Source organism: Giraffa tippelskirchi, chromosome 8, assembly GCF_054371585.1.
Source record: "Giraffa tippelskirchi isolate mGirTip1 chromosome 8, T2T-mGirTip1v1.2.pri, whole genome shotgun sequence".
NCBI classification, from domain to species: domain Eukaryota; kingdom Metazoa; phylum Chordata; class Mammalia; order Artiodactyla; family Giraffidae; genus Giraffa; species Giraffa tippelskirchi.
Window position 1 is genome coordinate 95,467,467 of NC_137282.1, and position 15,186 is coordinate 95,482,652.

The following is a 15,186-nucleotide window of genomic DNA, read 5'->3' on the forward strand; positions in this document are numbered from 1 at the left end:
ACAAGCCTAAAATCTTAGTGCTTAAGACAACAAAGTCTATATGTCCATCACAGGTAAGCAAGGACCTAGGCTGATGGAGGTTGTACCAGCCTCTAAGACTCATCATCTCAACATGGATTTGCAGAGTGTGCAGGGCAGAGGGAGGAGAAAAAGGATAATAATGTGCCAGGGCTTTAGTATCCTCTCATGTCGGGGGCCAAAGAAGTCATGTTGCTATGCCCAATTTCAAGGAAGCAAGGAAATAAAATCTTCCCATATGTCTGGGAAGGGGAAATACTGATGAGCACTGGAAATGGGCATTCATTTTATTTATCATAAATCTCTTCTGTAACACCAACATAGGGAATCAGAATATGCCACCCCAAAATATACCACTTTGGTATAAGGATTTATTTTGATTCGGAGTCAAATGAGAATCAGTAGATGCAGAAGTGAAGTCTTTGTGGAACTTCTTTTATTTGTTTAAAAGAAGAAACTTCTGAAAAGTGAGGACTGCTATAAATCTCCTCTCCTGGAGGAGTTTTATGACCATGAGGAAAACAGAAAATCAGTGCCAGGATGAATCTGCACATGTAAACCCTGCTCCATTAGTGTCTCACATATATTTACCTTTTCACAATTTGCCACCCTTGAAAGCCTAAGTTCATTTTCCTTTGCCCTGTCAGTTCTCTACAGGGTTATTGGTTTTGTCTTAAGATGCTGTATCACCCCAAGTTCTAACCACCTCTTTAAGTTACTCTTTATTGAGTTTTCGCCTGTGTAATTTCACTGCATGTATTAATATAATGTTTTTCTAATATGTTTTTCTCTTATTAATCTGTCTTTTGTCAGTCTGATTTTACAGGGCTCCGGCTGGAGAACCTAGGAGAGTAGAAGGAAACAGAATTTTTTCCTTCTCTATACCAATATCAAGTGGCCTCCCCATGAACATTTCTGTCTTGCCATGTACCAAACAGTGAGAGTAAAACAAATGTAGCTCCTTAAAAAAAACTCAGGTGAAGAGGAAAATCATTTTTAGAACTACTTTCTCTTCTGGTATCTGATGACACTGATGGTTCTGGTAACCAGAGGTTGGATTCCCCTCTGACTTATGGTTTTTATAGATATTAATCAAAGCTTCTGAAAAAGCTGAAGAGAGATGTTAAAAAGAAGAATAGTAAAGACTAGAGTTCACCATGGTTCGATGGGGATATGTTTAGATCCACAAGGATCTATTCCTGTGCTGTGCCATGCTAAGTCACCTCAGTCGTGTCCGAGCCTCCTCTGTCCATCTATTTCTACACTGGTTTTTTTGGTGGCTGTCTTTGGAGTCAGCCTGTACAAGGCAGATGGAGAATGAAGGTGGAAATAAAATGTGACTGTAGGGGGCCATAATGAGAATAGTACAAAGCTAGAGACTATTCTGAGGAGACAGGGAAAGGCATCTTATTTCTTTGTTTTCCAGCCAGTGATCAACTTTGAAATCCTGCTAAGGGTTCATGTGCTGGTATGAGTGAAATGGAGGTGAAGGGCAGGCTAGCTTTGGATGACTATTTGTAAGGAACTTGGCCAGAGGACTAAAGACAGACCCACATGTACACACAAACACATACAGCCAAAATCTCTGAGCCAGAGAGTGAGTCAGTCAGTGTGAAAACCATTCCCCTGGGGACATTGTTGGCTAACCCTTGGCTCACCCTCTTGTAGGATTTCGCCTGTCCCCACTGACAGTTGTGAAATGTGTATCTGTTAATATTCTGCTTGCTGTCCTGAGGAATCCTGAGGGAGGGTTTTCAAGCTATGTGGGTTCTCTGAGGAATTACTGGGCTAATTGGTCTACCTTCTGGTCTCCACTTAATATGTAGTATTATTTGGTTCAGATCAGTCAACTTTGGTCCTTTAAGCAGTTGGACTTGGAGATTACCAGCTTTGTCATGGTTTACAGCATGCAAGTAGCATAGATAGAAAGTCATTGACAACTACTGACTAGTGGGTGTTGTCAGGATCAGGCTCATCTGCAGAACTCAGAGGAAGGCTTCTCAGGAAAAATCTGGAAATGTGGACATGACATGAAGGCCCCTTGCTCTCCTTCACTCTTGTTTGTCACGCCCAGGGGCTGCTTTACCTATGTGGACAATTCTCATTGCTTAGACCACAGTTTCCCGCATTGCAGGCAGATTCTTTACCGTCCAAACCACCAGGGAAGCCCATGGATGAATACACAAATCCTGAAAGTCCCAAATCTAAGCAGTGAATACAACCCATTCTGAAACCGTTTATTACTGACTTCCTATTAGAAGGTGTTACCTCTGGAAGAGTTGAAATGTATACATTAGTCGGATATACAGATATATTTTATAACATCCTTATTTTCTATGATTAAGCTAATCAGTTTTCAAAAATCCCTGCTCCGCTGGAAAGCCAGGCAAGGCTGAGGAAGGGGACAGCATGGGCAGCACTTACATTTGTTAGCATTGTCTCAGTTTCTTCCAATTTATAGTGTTTTTCAGCTGATTCAGTCTCTCTGGGGTAACTGTGCATAGTTCCAGAGTTTCTGTGTGTCCCCCCACTCCTCCCTAGGGTGGTGTCTGGGTATATGAGTGGGTTTACATAACTTCAGAGTCCTAGTCTCCTAAATCTGTGTGAGCAAGTCTTTTTTTCCCTCTGTTTTCCTCTGGACAGTCTGCTGGGGTCTTCTCCCTTCTCTGCTATCTGCTGCTGGGCAGCCAGCTTTGCTTGGGCTTTGGAGTATCATTGCCAAACCCACTCCTGAAGTTCATGCCCCAGCTGTTTGCCTGTGGTCTTGACATCCCCCTGTGCACAGAAGCCTCTTCATCTGAATCTCAGGCCTGATATACAGCCATATCACCCTGAACGTGCCTGATCTCTTCTGAATCCCAGGCCTGGACCAACCCCACACATCTACACCTACCCACAGTTCCTCACCCTGAGATACTGGGGACTTCTGAATCCCTGCTTGCTACTCTCACCTGTTCAGAGCTTATGTGAAGATCTTCCCCAGCCCACCCTCTGCAGTGCTAGGACTTCCATATTATGCTGGAGTTGGTGCTGAGTGGTACATGAGGCTCCGACTAGACTTGCTATGCCTGGTGAAATAGGCCACCAGCCCAAATGACCTTGGTTCTTCAGACTCATGCGTGTTTGTACTGTTGCACCAAGAACACTGACATCTGAGTTCTTTGTTCCATCTTACTTTCACTCCCCTGCTCCAATATTTTACTTGCTACAAGTAATGGACTTTTTACTTCTTATCTGGTAGGAACTTCCTTGAATAAAAATATTAGAAGTGTTTTTTAAGTCAAAATCTAGCTGTTTAAAGGGAGTAACTGCAGAGGTGGAGTTAGATTCTTTCCATGGCCCTGATAAGGAGAATCTATTATACCTAGTAACTTATCAAGAAATTCAGCTTTCGATTAATCTGTTTTCATCAAACTCTTCAATGCTGGCAATATTTATCAGGCACTAAAGTTACTGTGTTTGTGTATTTTTCTAGACCTGCCAGCTAAGCCTGAGAACATTTCTTGCGTCTTCTACTATAGGAAAAATTTTACTTGCACCTGGAGTCCAGAGAAAGAAGCTAATTTTATATCATACACCGTCAGGAGAACTTCGTGAGTATGGGAGCTTGTGTGCCATCAGAGAGAGTAAGGGGAGGAGGCAGAGGCTCCCACTTTGACTCATGACTCAAGTCACTTAGACAGGAAAATGTTTTCTCAATTATAGCTTCTAGATAACCATTATTTGCATCCAGTGACCAGGTGATATCTTGGTTATTTGCAACCATACTGATAGGATCTACAGCTAAGAGGGTGGGTAGGATGCTTGTATAACCATGACACAACATTACCCTGTAGGCCATTTTTGTACTCTATGATAACCATGGAAAACCCTGAGATCCTTTCTGCTTTCAAAATTCCATGATTCTATAGTTCTGTATGTTTAGTCTCTGCTCCCTCACCCCTGCCTTTGCAAATCCTTACAAAGTGGGCCCCCTCTTCTGGTCTCAGTCTGTTTCATCTCCCACATAGTCCCCAGAGGACTATGGCAATACCCACCTACTTGAATCCTACCAATATGTGTAGTTGTTTTCATTAAGTTACAGCTTGATAGGGTTTAAGTTATCTATCTAAGAAAATAATTTTAATGAGTTTTCTGAAAACAGTGTACACCAGTGGCAAAAAATTCAATCTGAAAAATATGAAGAATATAAAAAATCACCCAAAATCCCACCACCAAAGGTAACAATTTTTAACATATTGATGAAGGCCTTTCTAGACAACTTTAAGAAGAATTATGTAAATATGTAAGTTCATATTAATGTAATCATTATTATATAATATACATCTTGCTTTTTTTCACCATTAACAGAGTACCAAGTATCTTTCCATATCAATAAATATAGTTGTATGAAAAACTATCATTTTAAATTCTATTTATGTATCTACTGTAACTTATTTAACAAATTCTTTTTATTTTTTTCTTTTAAGAATAAGTTCTCAAGGTTAAAATCTGAGATTTTCAGGAGCCTATTTATTATTTCTAACCAATAGGAAGTGCATTATATAAGTGTAACTTCTGATGGACTTACAGGGTTCCCAGGGAGGTCCCCAATGTAACTTTTCTCTCTCCTTGAAGGTGAGGAAGGAATCTGGAGAGATAAACTTCAATTTCTGGACTATACAGTTCTCAAGAGAGACCCAGAATGAAGCTACCAAATACATGCTTAATATATTATATATGCTTATGTTTCTAAACTGCTGTACTAAACTCATGCTGAATCATTTTTTCCTTCAAAGGTATTATTTACGTGAAAATGATACGTGTAATTCTACAAGTAAAAGTGGTTCTTCATGCTCTTTTTATTCAAGATTAACACCACCAGATATTTACATTATTCAAGTGGAGGCTCAAAATGCATATGGTATAATTAAATCTGATATAACATATTGGGACTTAAATACCATAAGTAAGTGTCACTTTATATTCTTATGTACTTTGTTATCAAAATATACTCTCTTCTTTTTTTTTAAAAGAGATATCTGTGAACTCAAAAGTAGATTCACAGCTTAAGCATATAGTAAGTGTATGTTATATATATATGGAAAATTTGTCTTCTTTTGAAGAAGGAAAAGAGAGGGAGGGTCAGAGGGAAGATGAAATGAAGGAAGGAGGAAACTGACCAAAAAAAAAAAATGAATGAGAAGAAACATTTTACTGGTCCTTGATTTTCTCTTGCAGTTTGTACCATAAATTATATTAGAAGAAACAGTGTTTCTCCTTCAAAACATTATTGCTCCTGTAGGAGAAAGTAAAACTCTTATTTTAAAAAATATCTTACTGATTGTTACCTTTTTAATTCTTTTTCAGAGTCATTTTTACTATTTAATTTTAAAATAACATCGTTTGTGAGATATAATTCACATGTCATAAGATTCACCTTTTTTGTTAATTTATTTATTTTTAACTGGAGGATAATTGCTTTACAATATTGTGCTGGTTTCTGCCATACCTCGACGTGAATCAGCCATAGGTATACATATGTCCCTTCCCTCTTGAACCTCCATCCCATCTCCCACCCCAAAGATTCACCTTTTAAAAATGACAATTCACCAGTTTTTAAAAATCATATTCACAAAGTTATACAAATATCACCAGGATCTAGTTCCAGAAATTTTTCATCACCCCTCAAAGAAACTTCATGCCCATTAGCAGAAATCCTTAATTCCACCTTCCCCTTGGTCTCTGGCAGTCACTAATCTATTTTTCTGCCTTAATGGATTTACTTATTTTTGAAAATTCATATAAATGTAATGATACAGTATAGTCCTTGTATCTTATTTCTTTTACAGCATAATGTTTTAAAGGTTCAATCCATCTTGTAGCATTTATTCCTTTTTATAGCTGAATAATAATCCATCATAGGGACATATCACATTCCGTTTAACCACACATTGGTTGATAGACATTTGAGTTGTTTCCACTTTTTAGTTTTGAATACTGCAATTATGAATATTTGTGTACAGATTTTTTTGTGGATATAGGCTTCAATTCTCTTAGATATATACCTAGTGAATTGCTGGGTCATATAACTCAGTCTTTAACTTTTTGAGGAACTGCCAAATTTTACCAAAATGGCTGTATCATTTTACATTCCCACCAGCAATTTATAAAGTTACCAGTTTCTCCATATCCTCACCAACACTAGCTATTGCACTTTTTTTTTTATTATAACCATCCTAGTGGGTATTAGGGGACTTCCCCGGTGGGTATTACATCATACCTCACTGTTCTGATTTGCACTTACCAAATGATTAATGATATTGAGCATCTTTTCATGTGCTAATTGGCCATTTTTATATCTTTTCTGGAAAAATGTTGATCCATATCCTTTGCTGATTTTACAATTATGCTGTCTTTTTACTGTTCAATTTTAAGAGTTCTTTTTGCCAGGGGCTGTGCTCTGCATCATGTGAGATGTTAGTTCCCCTACTAGGGATCAAACCTACCCCCCCTGCAGTAGAAGAGTGAGTCTTAATCACTGGATTGCCAGGGAAGTTCGAGTTCTCTATATATTCTGGGTATCAGCTCCTTATAAGATATGTTTTGCACATATTTTCTTTCTTCTTGAGGGTTATGTTTTCTCTTTCTTAGTGATGTCCTCTGAAACTAAAACACAATTTAATTTTGATGATTTTATTATAATTTATCTATTGTTTCCTTTATTGCTTGTGCTCAAGAGTCAGAACTAATACACTAGCACCAAACCTGAGGTCACAAAGATTTCTACTCTGTTTTCTTTTAAAGACTTTTATACTTTTAGCTCTTATATTTAGTTCTATGATCCTTTCTGAGTTAATTTTTAAACAAAATTAGCAAACTTTGTATTCCTGAAATAAATCTCACATGGTTGTAAGTGTATAATCCTTTCTATATGTTCCTGAATTTGGATTGATAGTTTTTTTGTTGAGGACTTTTTCTTCTATCTTCATAGGGGATATTGGTCTGTTGCTTTCTTTTCTTGTGATATCTTTGTCTATTTTTGGCATCATGGAAATATTGGCCTCATAGAATGAGTTGGAAAGTGTTTCCCAGTCCTGTTTTTTGAAAGAGTTACAGGGATCAAGACCATCCCCAAGAAAAAGAAATGCAACAAAGCAAAATGGCTGTCTGAGGAGGCCTTACAAATAGCTGTGGAAAGAAGAGAAGCGAAAAGAAAAGAAGAAAAGGAAAGATATACCCATTTGAATGCAGAGTTCCAAAGAATAGCAAGGAGAGATAAGAAAGCCTTCCTCAGCGATCAATGCAAAGAAATAGAGGAAAACAACAGAATGGGAAAGACTAGAGATCTCTTCAAGAAAATTAGAGATACCAAGGGAACATTTCATGCAGATGGGCTCGATAAAGGACAGAAATGATATGGACTTAACAGAAGCAGAAGATATTAAGAAGAAGTGGCAAGAATACACAGAAGAACTGTACAAAAAAGATCTTCATGACCCAGATAATCACGATGGTGTGATCACTCACCTAGAGCCAGACATCCTGGAATGCGAAGTCAAGTGGGCCTTAGGAAGCATCACTATGAACAAAGCTAGTGGAGGTGATAGAATTCCAGTTGAGCTATTTCAAATCCTAAAAGATGATGCTGTGAAAGTACCGTACTCATTATATCAGCAAGTCTGGAAAACTCAGCAGTGGCCACAGGACTGGAAAAGGTCAGTTTTCATTCCAATCCCAAAGAAATGCAATGCCAAAGACTGCTCAAACTACTGCACAATTGCACTCATCTCACATGCTAGCAAAGTAATGCTCAAAATTCTCCAAGTCAGGCTTCAGCAATACATGAACCATGAACCTCCAGATGTTCAAGCTGGTTTTAGAAAAGGCAGAGGAACCAGAGATCAAATTGCCAACATCCATTGGATCGTCGAAAAAACAAGAGAGTTCCAGGAAAACATCTATTTCTGCTTTATTGACTATTCCAAAGCCTTTGACTGTGTGGATCACAATAAACTGTGGAAAATTCTTCAAGAGATGGGAATACCAGACCACCTGACCTGTCTCTTGAGAAACCTGTATGCAGGTCAGGAAGCAACAGTTAGAAGTGGACATGGAATAAAAGACTGGTTCCAAATAGGAAAAGGAGTACGTCAAGGCTGTATATTGTCACCCTGCTTATTTAACTTATATGCAGAGTACATCATGAGAAACACTGGGCTGGAAGAAGCACAAGCTGGAATCAAGATTGCTGGGAGAAATATCAGTAACCTCAGATATGCAGATGACACCACCCTTATGGCAGAAAGTGAAGAAGAACTAAAGAGCCTGTTGGTGAAAGTGAAAGAGGAGAGTGAAAAAGGTGTCTTAAAGCTCGACATTCAGAAAACTAAGATCATGGCATCTGATTCCATCACTTCATGGCAAATAGATGGGGAAACAGTGGAAACAGTGGCTGACTTTATTTTTTGAACTCCAAAATCACTGCAGATGGTGACTGCAGCCATGAAATTAAAAGATGCTTACTCCTTGGAAGGAAAGTTATGACCAATCTAGACAGCATATTAAAAAGCAGAGACATTACTTTGCGAACAAAGGTCCGTCTAGTCAAGGCTATGGTTTTTCCAGTAGTCAAGTATGGATGAGAGAGTTGGACTATAAAGAAAACTGAGTGCAGAAGAATTGATGTTTTTGAACTGTGGTTTTGGAGAAGACTCTTGAGAGTCCCTTGGACTGCACGGAGATCCAACCAGTCCATCCTAAAGGAGATCTGTCCTGGGTATTCATTGAAAGGACTGATGTTGAAGCTGAAACTCCAGTACTTGGCCACCTGATGTGAAGAGCTGATTCATTGGAAAAGGCCCTGATGCTGGCAAAGTTTGAGTGTAGGAGGAGAAGGGGACGACAGAGGATCAGATGGTTGGATGGCATCACCAACTCAGTGGACATGAGTTTGAGTAAACTCTGGGAGTTGGTGATGGACAGGGAAGCCGGGCGTGCTGCGGTTCCTGGGGTTGCAAAGAGTCGGACATGAGAGAGCAACTGAATTGAACTGAACTGAACTGAAAGATCAGTGGTAATTTGTCTTTAAACCTTTGGTACATCTCACCAGTGTAGGTATCTGGGCCTCAGATTTTCTTTTTGTGAAGTGTTTTGACTTGGGTTTCTTTTTAAAACATTTTTAGGAACTCCCTTTGGAAGGCTTACATCACAGTGCTAACATTGGCGCTACCTCTTGACGATGGGCCTGAAAGGGGCAGGGTTTTTCACTTCATAAACACAAGCTTGTATTTTATTATTATCTTTACTTTTTTAACATGAACATATGTTACTTTAGCAATAATGTAAATGATGTAAACATTGTGGAAAACAGTATGAAAGTTCCAAAAAAAATTAAAAATACAACTACCAAATTAAAAATACAACTAACAGCAATTCCAATTCTGATATTTATCTAAATAGGATCTTAAAGAGATACTTGTATTTCCATGTTCATTGCAATTACTGTAGCTGTTTTGGAAAGCAAAATGACATTTTGTGGAAAGTAGCCCTAAAAAAATGTTTATGTTGTTGTTTGTTGTTTAGTCACTAAGTCATGTCCAACTCTTTTGCAACCCAATGGACTCTAGCCCGCCAGGCTCCTCTGTCCATGGGATTCTCCAGGCAAGAATACTGGAGTGGGTTGCCCTTTCCTTCTGCAAGGGATCTTCCCAACCCAGGGAACAAACCCACATCTCCTGCACTGGCAGGTGGATTCTTTACCACTGAACCACCTGGGAAGCCCCTAAATGTTTATGCCTTTTAATTTAATCCTTCTGTCCTTGGGGATCTAAGGAAGCCATGAGAGATGCAGACAAAGATACAACTATTATCCACTTACTTGTTCACTTAACAAATATCTGAAATTTGCTAAGTGCCAAGTGTTAATCCAAGGCCTTGTGAGCGAGACTCAGCTTCTGTTCTCAGGGGGTCTTTGAAACGAGAAATTGGAAACACTATGTGCACTAATAGAGAAAGCGTCAAATTCTGTTTCTCTATAAGAGAATATTATGAAGCTTTGAAAACACGTTTTGAAAAATTTTAATGCAAAGGGATGTTTGCTGATTTCATAATGTTTTTCAAAAAGACAAAAGATTTATTTAGCATAACTTCAATTTTCTTTTAAAAAGTACAAATTCTTGTATAGGTAAAAGCCTGTAAATACACCAAAATGCTAATAATGATGATCTCTGGTTGATGGTAAGGAGGGCATGGCAACCCACTGCAGTATTCTTGCCTGGAAAATCCCGTGGACCGAGGAGCCTGGTGGGCTATAGTCCATGGGATCACAAAGAACCGACATGAAGCAACTTAGCACGCATGCTGACTGATAGAATTATGGTTGACTTAAAGTTTTTCTTTGTAGTTTTTCTATATTTAAAAAATTTGGGGGGGGTACTTCCCTGATGGTCCAGTGGTCAAGACTCCACCTTCCAATGCAGGGGGCATGGGTTCGATCCCTGGCCAGGGAACTAGATCCTACAAGCTACAACTATGAGTTCTCATGTTGCAACTTAGACCTGGCACAACCAAATAAGTAAATTTAAATAAATAATTTTTGAAATGAGCCTATGCTACTTTTATAACCACCCCCCCCCCCACATACTTTTTCAAGGAGAGATTTAGGGTGAGAATGTTTGTAGTGTTCAGGGGAGATGAGAGGTGCTTTCTACTGGGCACTTCTTCATCCTGGGGGTCCAAGAAAGAGAGATGGGGGGAATAGACAAGAGGAACAACACATTCTCTGATCATGAAGTTTCTTTTTACCTGCCTCTGTTTGACAAAAGATCTGACCCAGTTAGTAAAAGGCTGATTTGTAAAAAAAAAAAAAAAAAGGAAAAAAAAATCACAGAAATATAGCCTCTCCTCACTGGACATTCTTTTTTGAAGGGGTGGGAGGTGGTAGCATTCTTTTTGCCCTGCTTTCCTAAAGTCTTTTGCATACACTAAATCATGAAATATGCACTATCATTTCCTTTGCAATTCTGGGTGGATGTTATTAGCACTTTCTGGTCTTTGTGCAAATACAAGAACTGTATGATTTTTATTTTCAGCTAAAATCGAGCCACCTAAGATTTCCAGTGTGAAACCAGTTTTGGGCCTCAAACAAATGGTTCAAATAAAATGGACACAGCCTGTGTTGGCACCTAAGTCATCTACTTTAAATTATACACTTCGATTCAGAGCAGTAAATAGTACCCACTGGGTAAGTTATGCCATTATAATGTTTCTAAGAGAATTATTGACAATGTTTGCTGATCTGAAATCATTTTTTCCATTTTCTGCATTTAAAATAGAAGATAGACAATAGTGAATACTTTTCTCCCCTGTTTCCCATTTGGGCCTTTTAGATTGAAGAAGTGTTTTACTATATGCATCTTGCATTCTGAACATAGGGGCAGACATAAAGTGAGAAATTTATTTTTGCATTTCATTCTGTTTTGTGTTTAGCTATGTTGGTTCCTGAGAGTCTATAGCTTGGGAATTTCCTTTTAAATTGTTCTAATCTTTGTGATCTATAACACATATTTAGAAAAGTGAACAAAACATAAATATTGCATTTAACAAATTATTATTAAGTCAGTGTGCATGTAAAAACCACTGATATAAAAAATAGCATGCTATAGCCCCCTGCCTACCTTTTTCTGATGACACACTCCTCCTGCCTTTAGAACTAATGATTATCCTAATTTTCATGGTAATTACTTCTGTGCTTTTTATTATGGTATTACCATGTAAGCCTGCAACCCTAAACAATGTAGTTTGAGACAGTATATAAATGGAATCCATGTATTTTGTATTTTCTTTATGTTTGACTACTTTCTGTCAATATTGTGCTTCTAAGATCCATTCATGTTTTATGATGCTGGAGTTTATATATTTTTATTCCAATGTAGTCTTCTGTTACATGTACACAATGGAATCATGGCTTTAATTTGCACTTAGCTGACTTTTAATGAGATTGTATGTCTCTTCATGTATTTATTGGCCACTTGGAATCCTTCTTTGTGAAGTATTGATTTAAGCCTTTTGCACACTTTTTTTTTCTGTTGGATGATCTGAATTTTTAATTGACTTATAGGAGTTACTTACATATTCTGTTTATGAGTCTTTTATTTTTTATGTGTCTTGTAAACAACTCTCACTATGCAGCTTGCCTTTTCACTTTCTTAATGGTAACTTTAGAGGAACAGAACTTCTTAATATGAACACTGTCAAATTTTATCAAGTTTTTCCTTTACATTTATTGTCTTTTGCATCTTGAGAAATATTTTCTTACCTCAAAATTCAGAAATAATTATCATATTTCCGTAATGCAATCTGACATTATATCAACTTTCTATTTCTAACCAACTTACATTATTGACTCTTGGCTTCCAGCCAGTTAAATTAAATCTTTAAGACTTTTCCTCCCGACACAAAAGATTTTCTAGTAAGAACATTTCCACTGTTTTATAACTGATCCCTTTTTAACCTAAAATGCTGATGTTTTATTTATTCCTATTGAATTTCTTCAGGTTGGTCTTATCCATCATTTTGGCCTATTGAGAATCTTTATTCTATTACCCAGAGCGTGTAGTTAACTTTCTACTTTCTAACTTTTCAATAAACCTTCGAGTTAACTTTTTACTTTCTAGTGTTTTTAATATCTTCAGATTTGATAACACTTTTATACCTTCATCTAATCATTGATCAAAAAGAATGACTACATTGGAGCCCATCCAAAGACATCAGCCTCTCCTTTGAGCTAAAAGAAGCTCATTTACTCAAGCTTCTGTGAGTATAGAAGACCACCACAATCATTCAGCCCACTTTTTTCATCTTGGACATGAGGCCATCACTAGACTTTTTCCTTTATTGAAGCCCATGGTACTATATCTATTGCATCCTCCACTAGACTAGAACTCTTTCAGAAAAGAAAACTGGTTAAGTTTCACTTGTGTTATATTCAAGTCAAGAGAAATAATGAGTTCACTCTTCCTCTCAGCTTCTTTTCTGTGCCAACTCTGGATCCATTCTCCTAGAACTGACTATATGAACATAAGACTCACTGATTGGTAGTTTCTGGAACCCAGAAAGGAACCCTTAAGTAGGGCACTCCCCAGCACAACATAAGTTAATGTTCATACCACGTATCATGGGCTTAGTGAATCTGAGGAACTTCTGTGTGATCTACTGTCTAGCAACCCTTGGTTTCTTTTGTCTGATCCCAGAGTCCTATGACTACTTTATAAAATCCAACTAGAAAAATAAGCCAGGATTTATATTCCTCTGGAAAATTACTAAACCATTTACAATACTAAGTGAGGGCAACACATGCAAACTACTTCAATCCCTAGCATCCTATACCCCACCTCTTTGATAAACTTACCTGCATCTGTACTCATCTTTGCCTCCCTCCTTCCAATCCCTTGGAAGGAAGAGGTCCTTCCTCCTGCTAACCTGAAGAAAGTGAGAAGGAGAGTGGAGTGTGCAACCAGAATCTCTCTCCTTTCAGTTCTCAAACACAACCAAGTCTAATCAGTTCTAAATCCAACTAAAACAATCCAGTCTTCTCTGGATGGTTCTCATCCCATTGTCAATGGAAAAAGGTCTAAATCCTTAACCCTCCAAGGCCTGGTCCCTATCAACCCCTCCAAACTCTTCTTCCATCTTGCTTTTGCTTCTCTAGTAATTCTGAATCGCTAGTTTCTCTTGCATCATGTCATTTCATTATTCTGTGCTTCTGACTAGAACAGCTCTCTGCTTTGTGCCTCTCCTCTTGGCCTAAACCTTGCTAGATCCACTCATCTCTTAGAACTCTGGTCTGACATATTTTCTTCTGGGAATCTGAGATAGGTGCTCCTCCTCTGTCATTGCACTTAACATAGTCACTTAAACTCATCTCTCCCCATATTTGATGATAAGTTCCTCAAACACAGAGACCTTGATTTTCATCTTAGTTTTCTCATTGCCTGCCACATGTGCTCGATAAATGTTTAATGAAACTGAACCACATAAAAACCAATTCCAAAATCCCAGTATGTTCATATAACAAGACTCATATTTGTGTGATGCTAATATATGGGTTTGCTTCTCAGGTGGCTCAGTGGTAAAGAATCCTACTTGCCAACGCAGGAACTGCAGGAGACTTGTTTTCAATTCCCTGGTTGGAAAAATCCCCTGGAGGAGGTCATGACAACCCACTCCAACATTCTTGCTGTGATAATCCCATGGACAGAGGAGTTTGGTGGGCTACAGTCCATGGGATCGCAAAGAGTCAAACATGACTGAGTGACTGAGCACCCATGCACACAATATGTGGGTTGCAGAGTGCTTTTTTATCCTCCAAGCTATTTAATCCTTGCAAATATCCTATAAAATGTTGTTGTTTAGTTAATAAGTTGTGTCTGACTCTTTGCAATCCCATGGACCGTAGTCTGGTTGGCTTCTCTTTCCGTGGGATTTCCCAGGCAAGAATGTTGTTGTTTAGTAGCTCAGTCATGTCCGACTCTCTGCAACCCCATGGGACTGTAGCACGCCAGGGTTCCCGGTCCTTCACTGTCTCCCAGGGTTTGCTCAAACACATGTCCATTGAGTTGATGATGCCATCCAACCATCTCATCCTCTGTCACCCCCTTCTCCTCCTGTCCTCAGTCTTTCCTAGCATCAGGATTTTTTCCAATGAGTAGGCTTTTCACATCAGGTGGCCAAAGTACTGGAGCTGCAGCTTCAGCATCAATCCTTCCAATGAATATTCAGGGTTGATTTTCTTTCGGATTGACTGGTTTGATCTCTTTGCTGTCCAAGGGACTCTCAAGAGTCTTCTCCAGCACCACAGTTCGAAAGCATCAATTCTTCAGTGCTCAGCCTTCTTTATGGTCCAACTCTCACATCCATATGTGACTACTGGGAAAACATAAGCAAGAATACTAGCATAGGTTACCAATTCCTTCTCCAGGAGATCTTCCCAACCTAGGGATTGAAACTGTGTCTCCTCCAGTGGAAGGTTGATTCTTTACCACTGAGCCACCTGGGAAACCCCTCCTGTAAATAAGATATCACTATTCTTCTTATTGTTTAGTCAGTAAGTTGTGTCTGACTCTTTGTGACCCCATGGACTGTAGCCCACCAGGCTCCTCCTCCATGGGATTTCCCAGGCAAGACTAC

General features: G+C 38.6%; 1 protein-coding gene across 1 annotated transcript in view; it reads left to right on the plus strand.

Annotated features, from left to right (window-relative positions):
* IL31RA (interleukin 31 receptor A) overlaps nt 1–15,186 on the plus strand; it is a 47,713-nt gene that overhangs the window by 4,085 nt on the left and 28,442 nt on the right. The window contains exons 3-5 of the mRNA XM_081517864.1: nt 3,494–3,611; nt 4,797–4,966; nt 11,091–11,242. Coding sequence (XP_081373990.1) covers nt 3,494–3,611; nt 4,797–4,966; nt 11,091–11,242 — 440 coding nt within the window. The remainder of the gene's footprint in view (nt 1–3,493; nt 3,612–4,796; nt 4,967–11,090; nt 11,243–15,186) is intronic.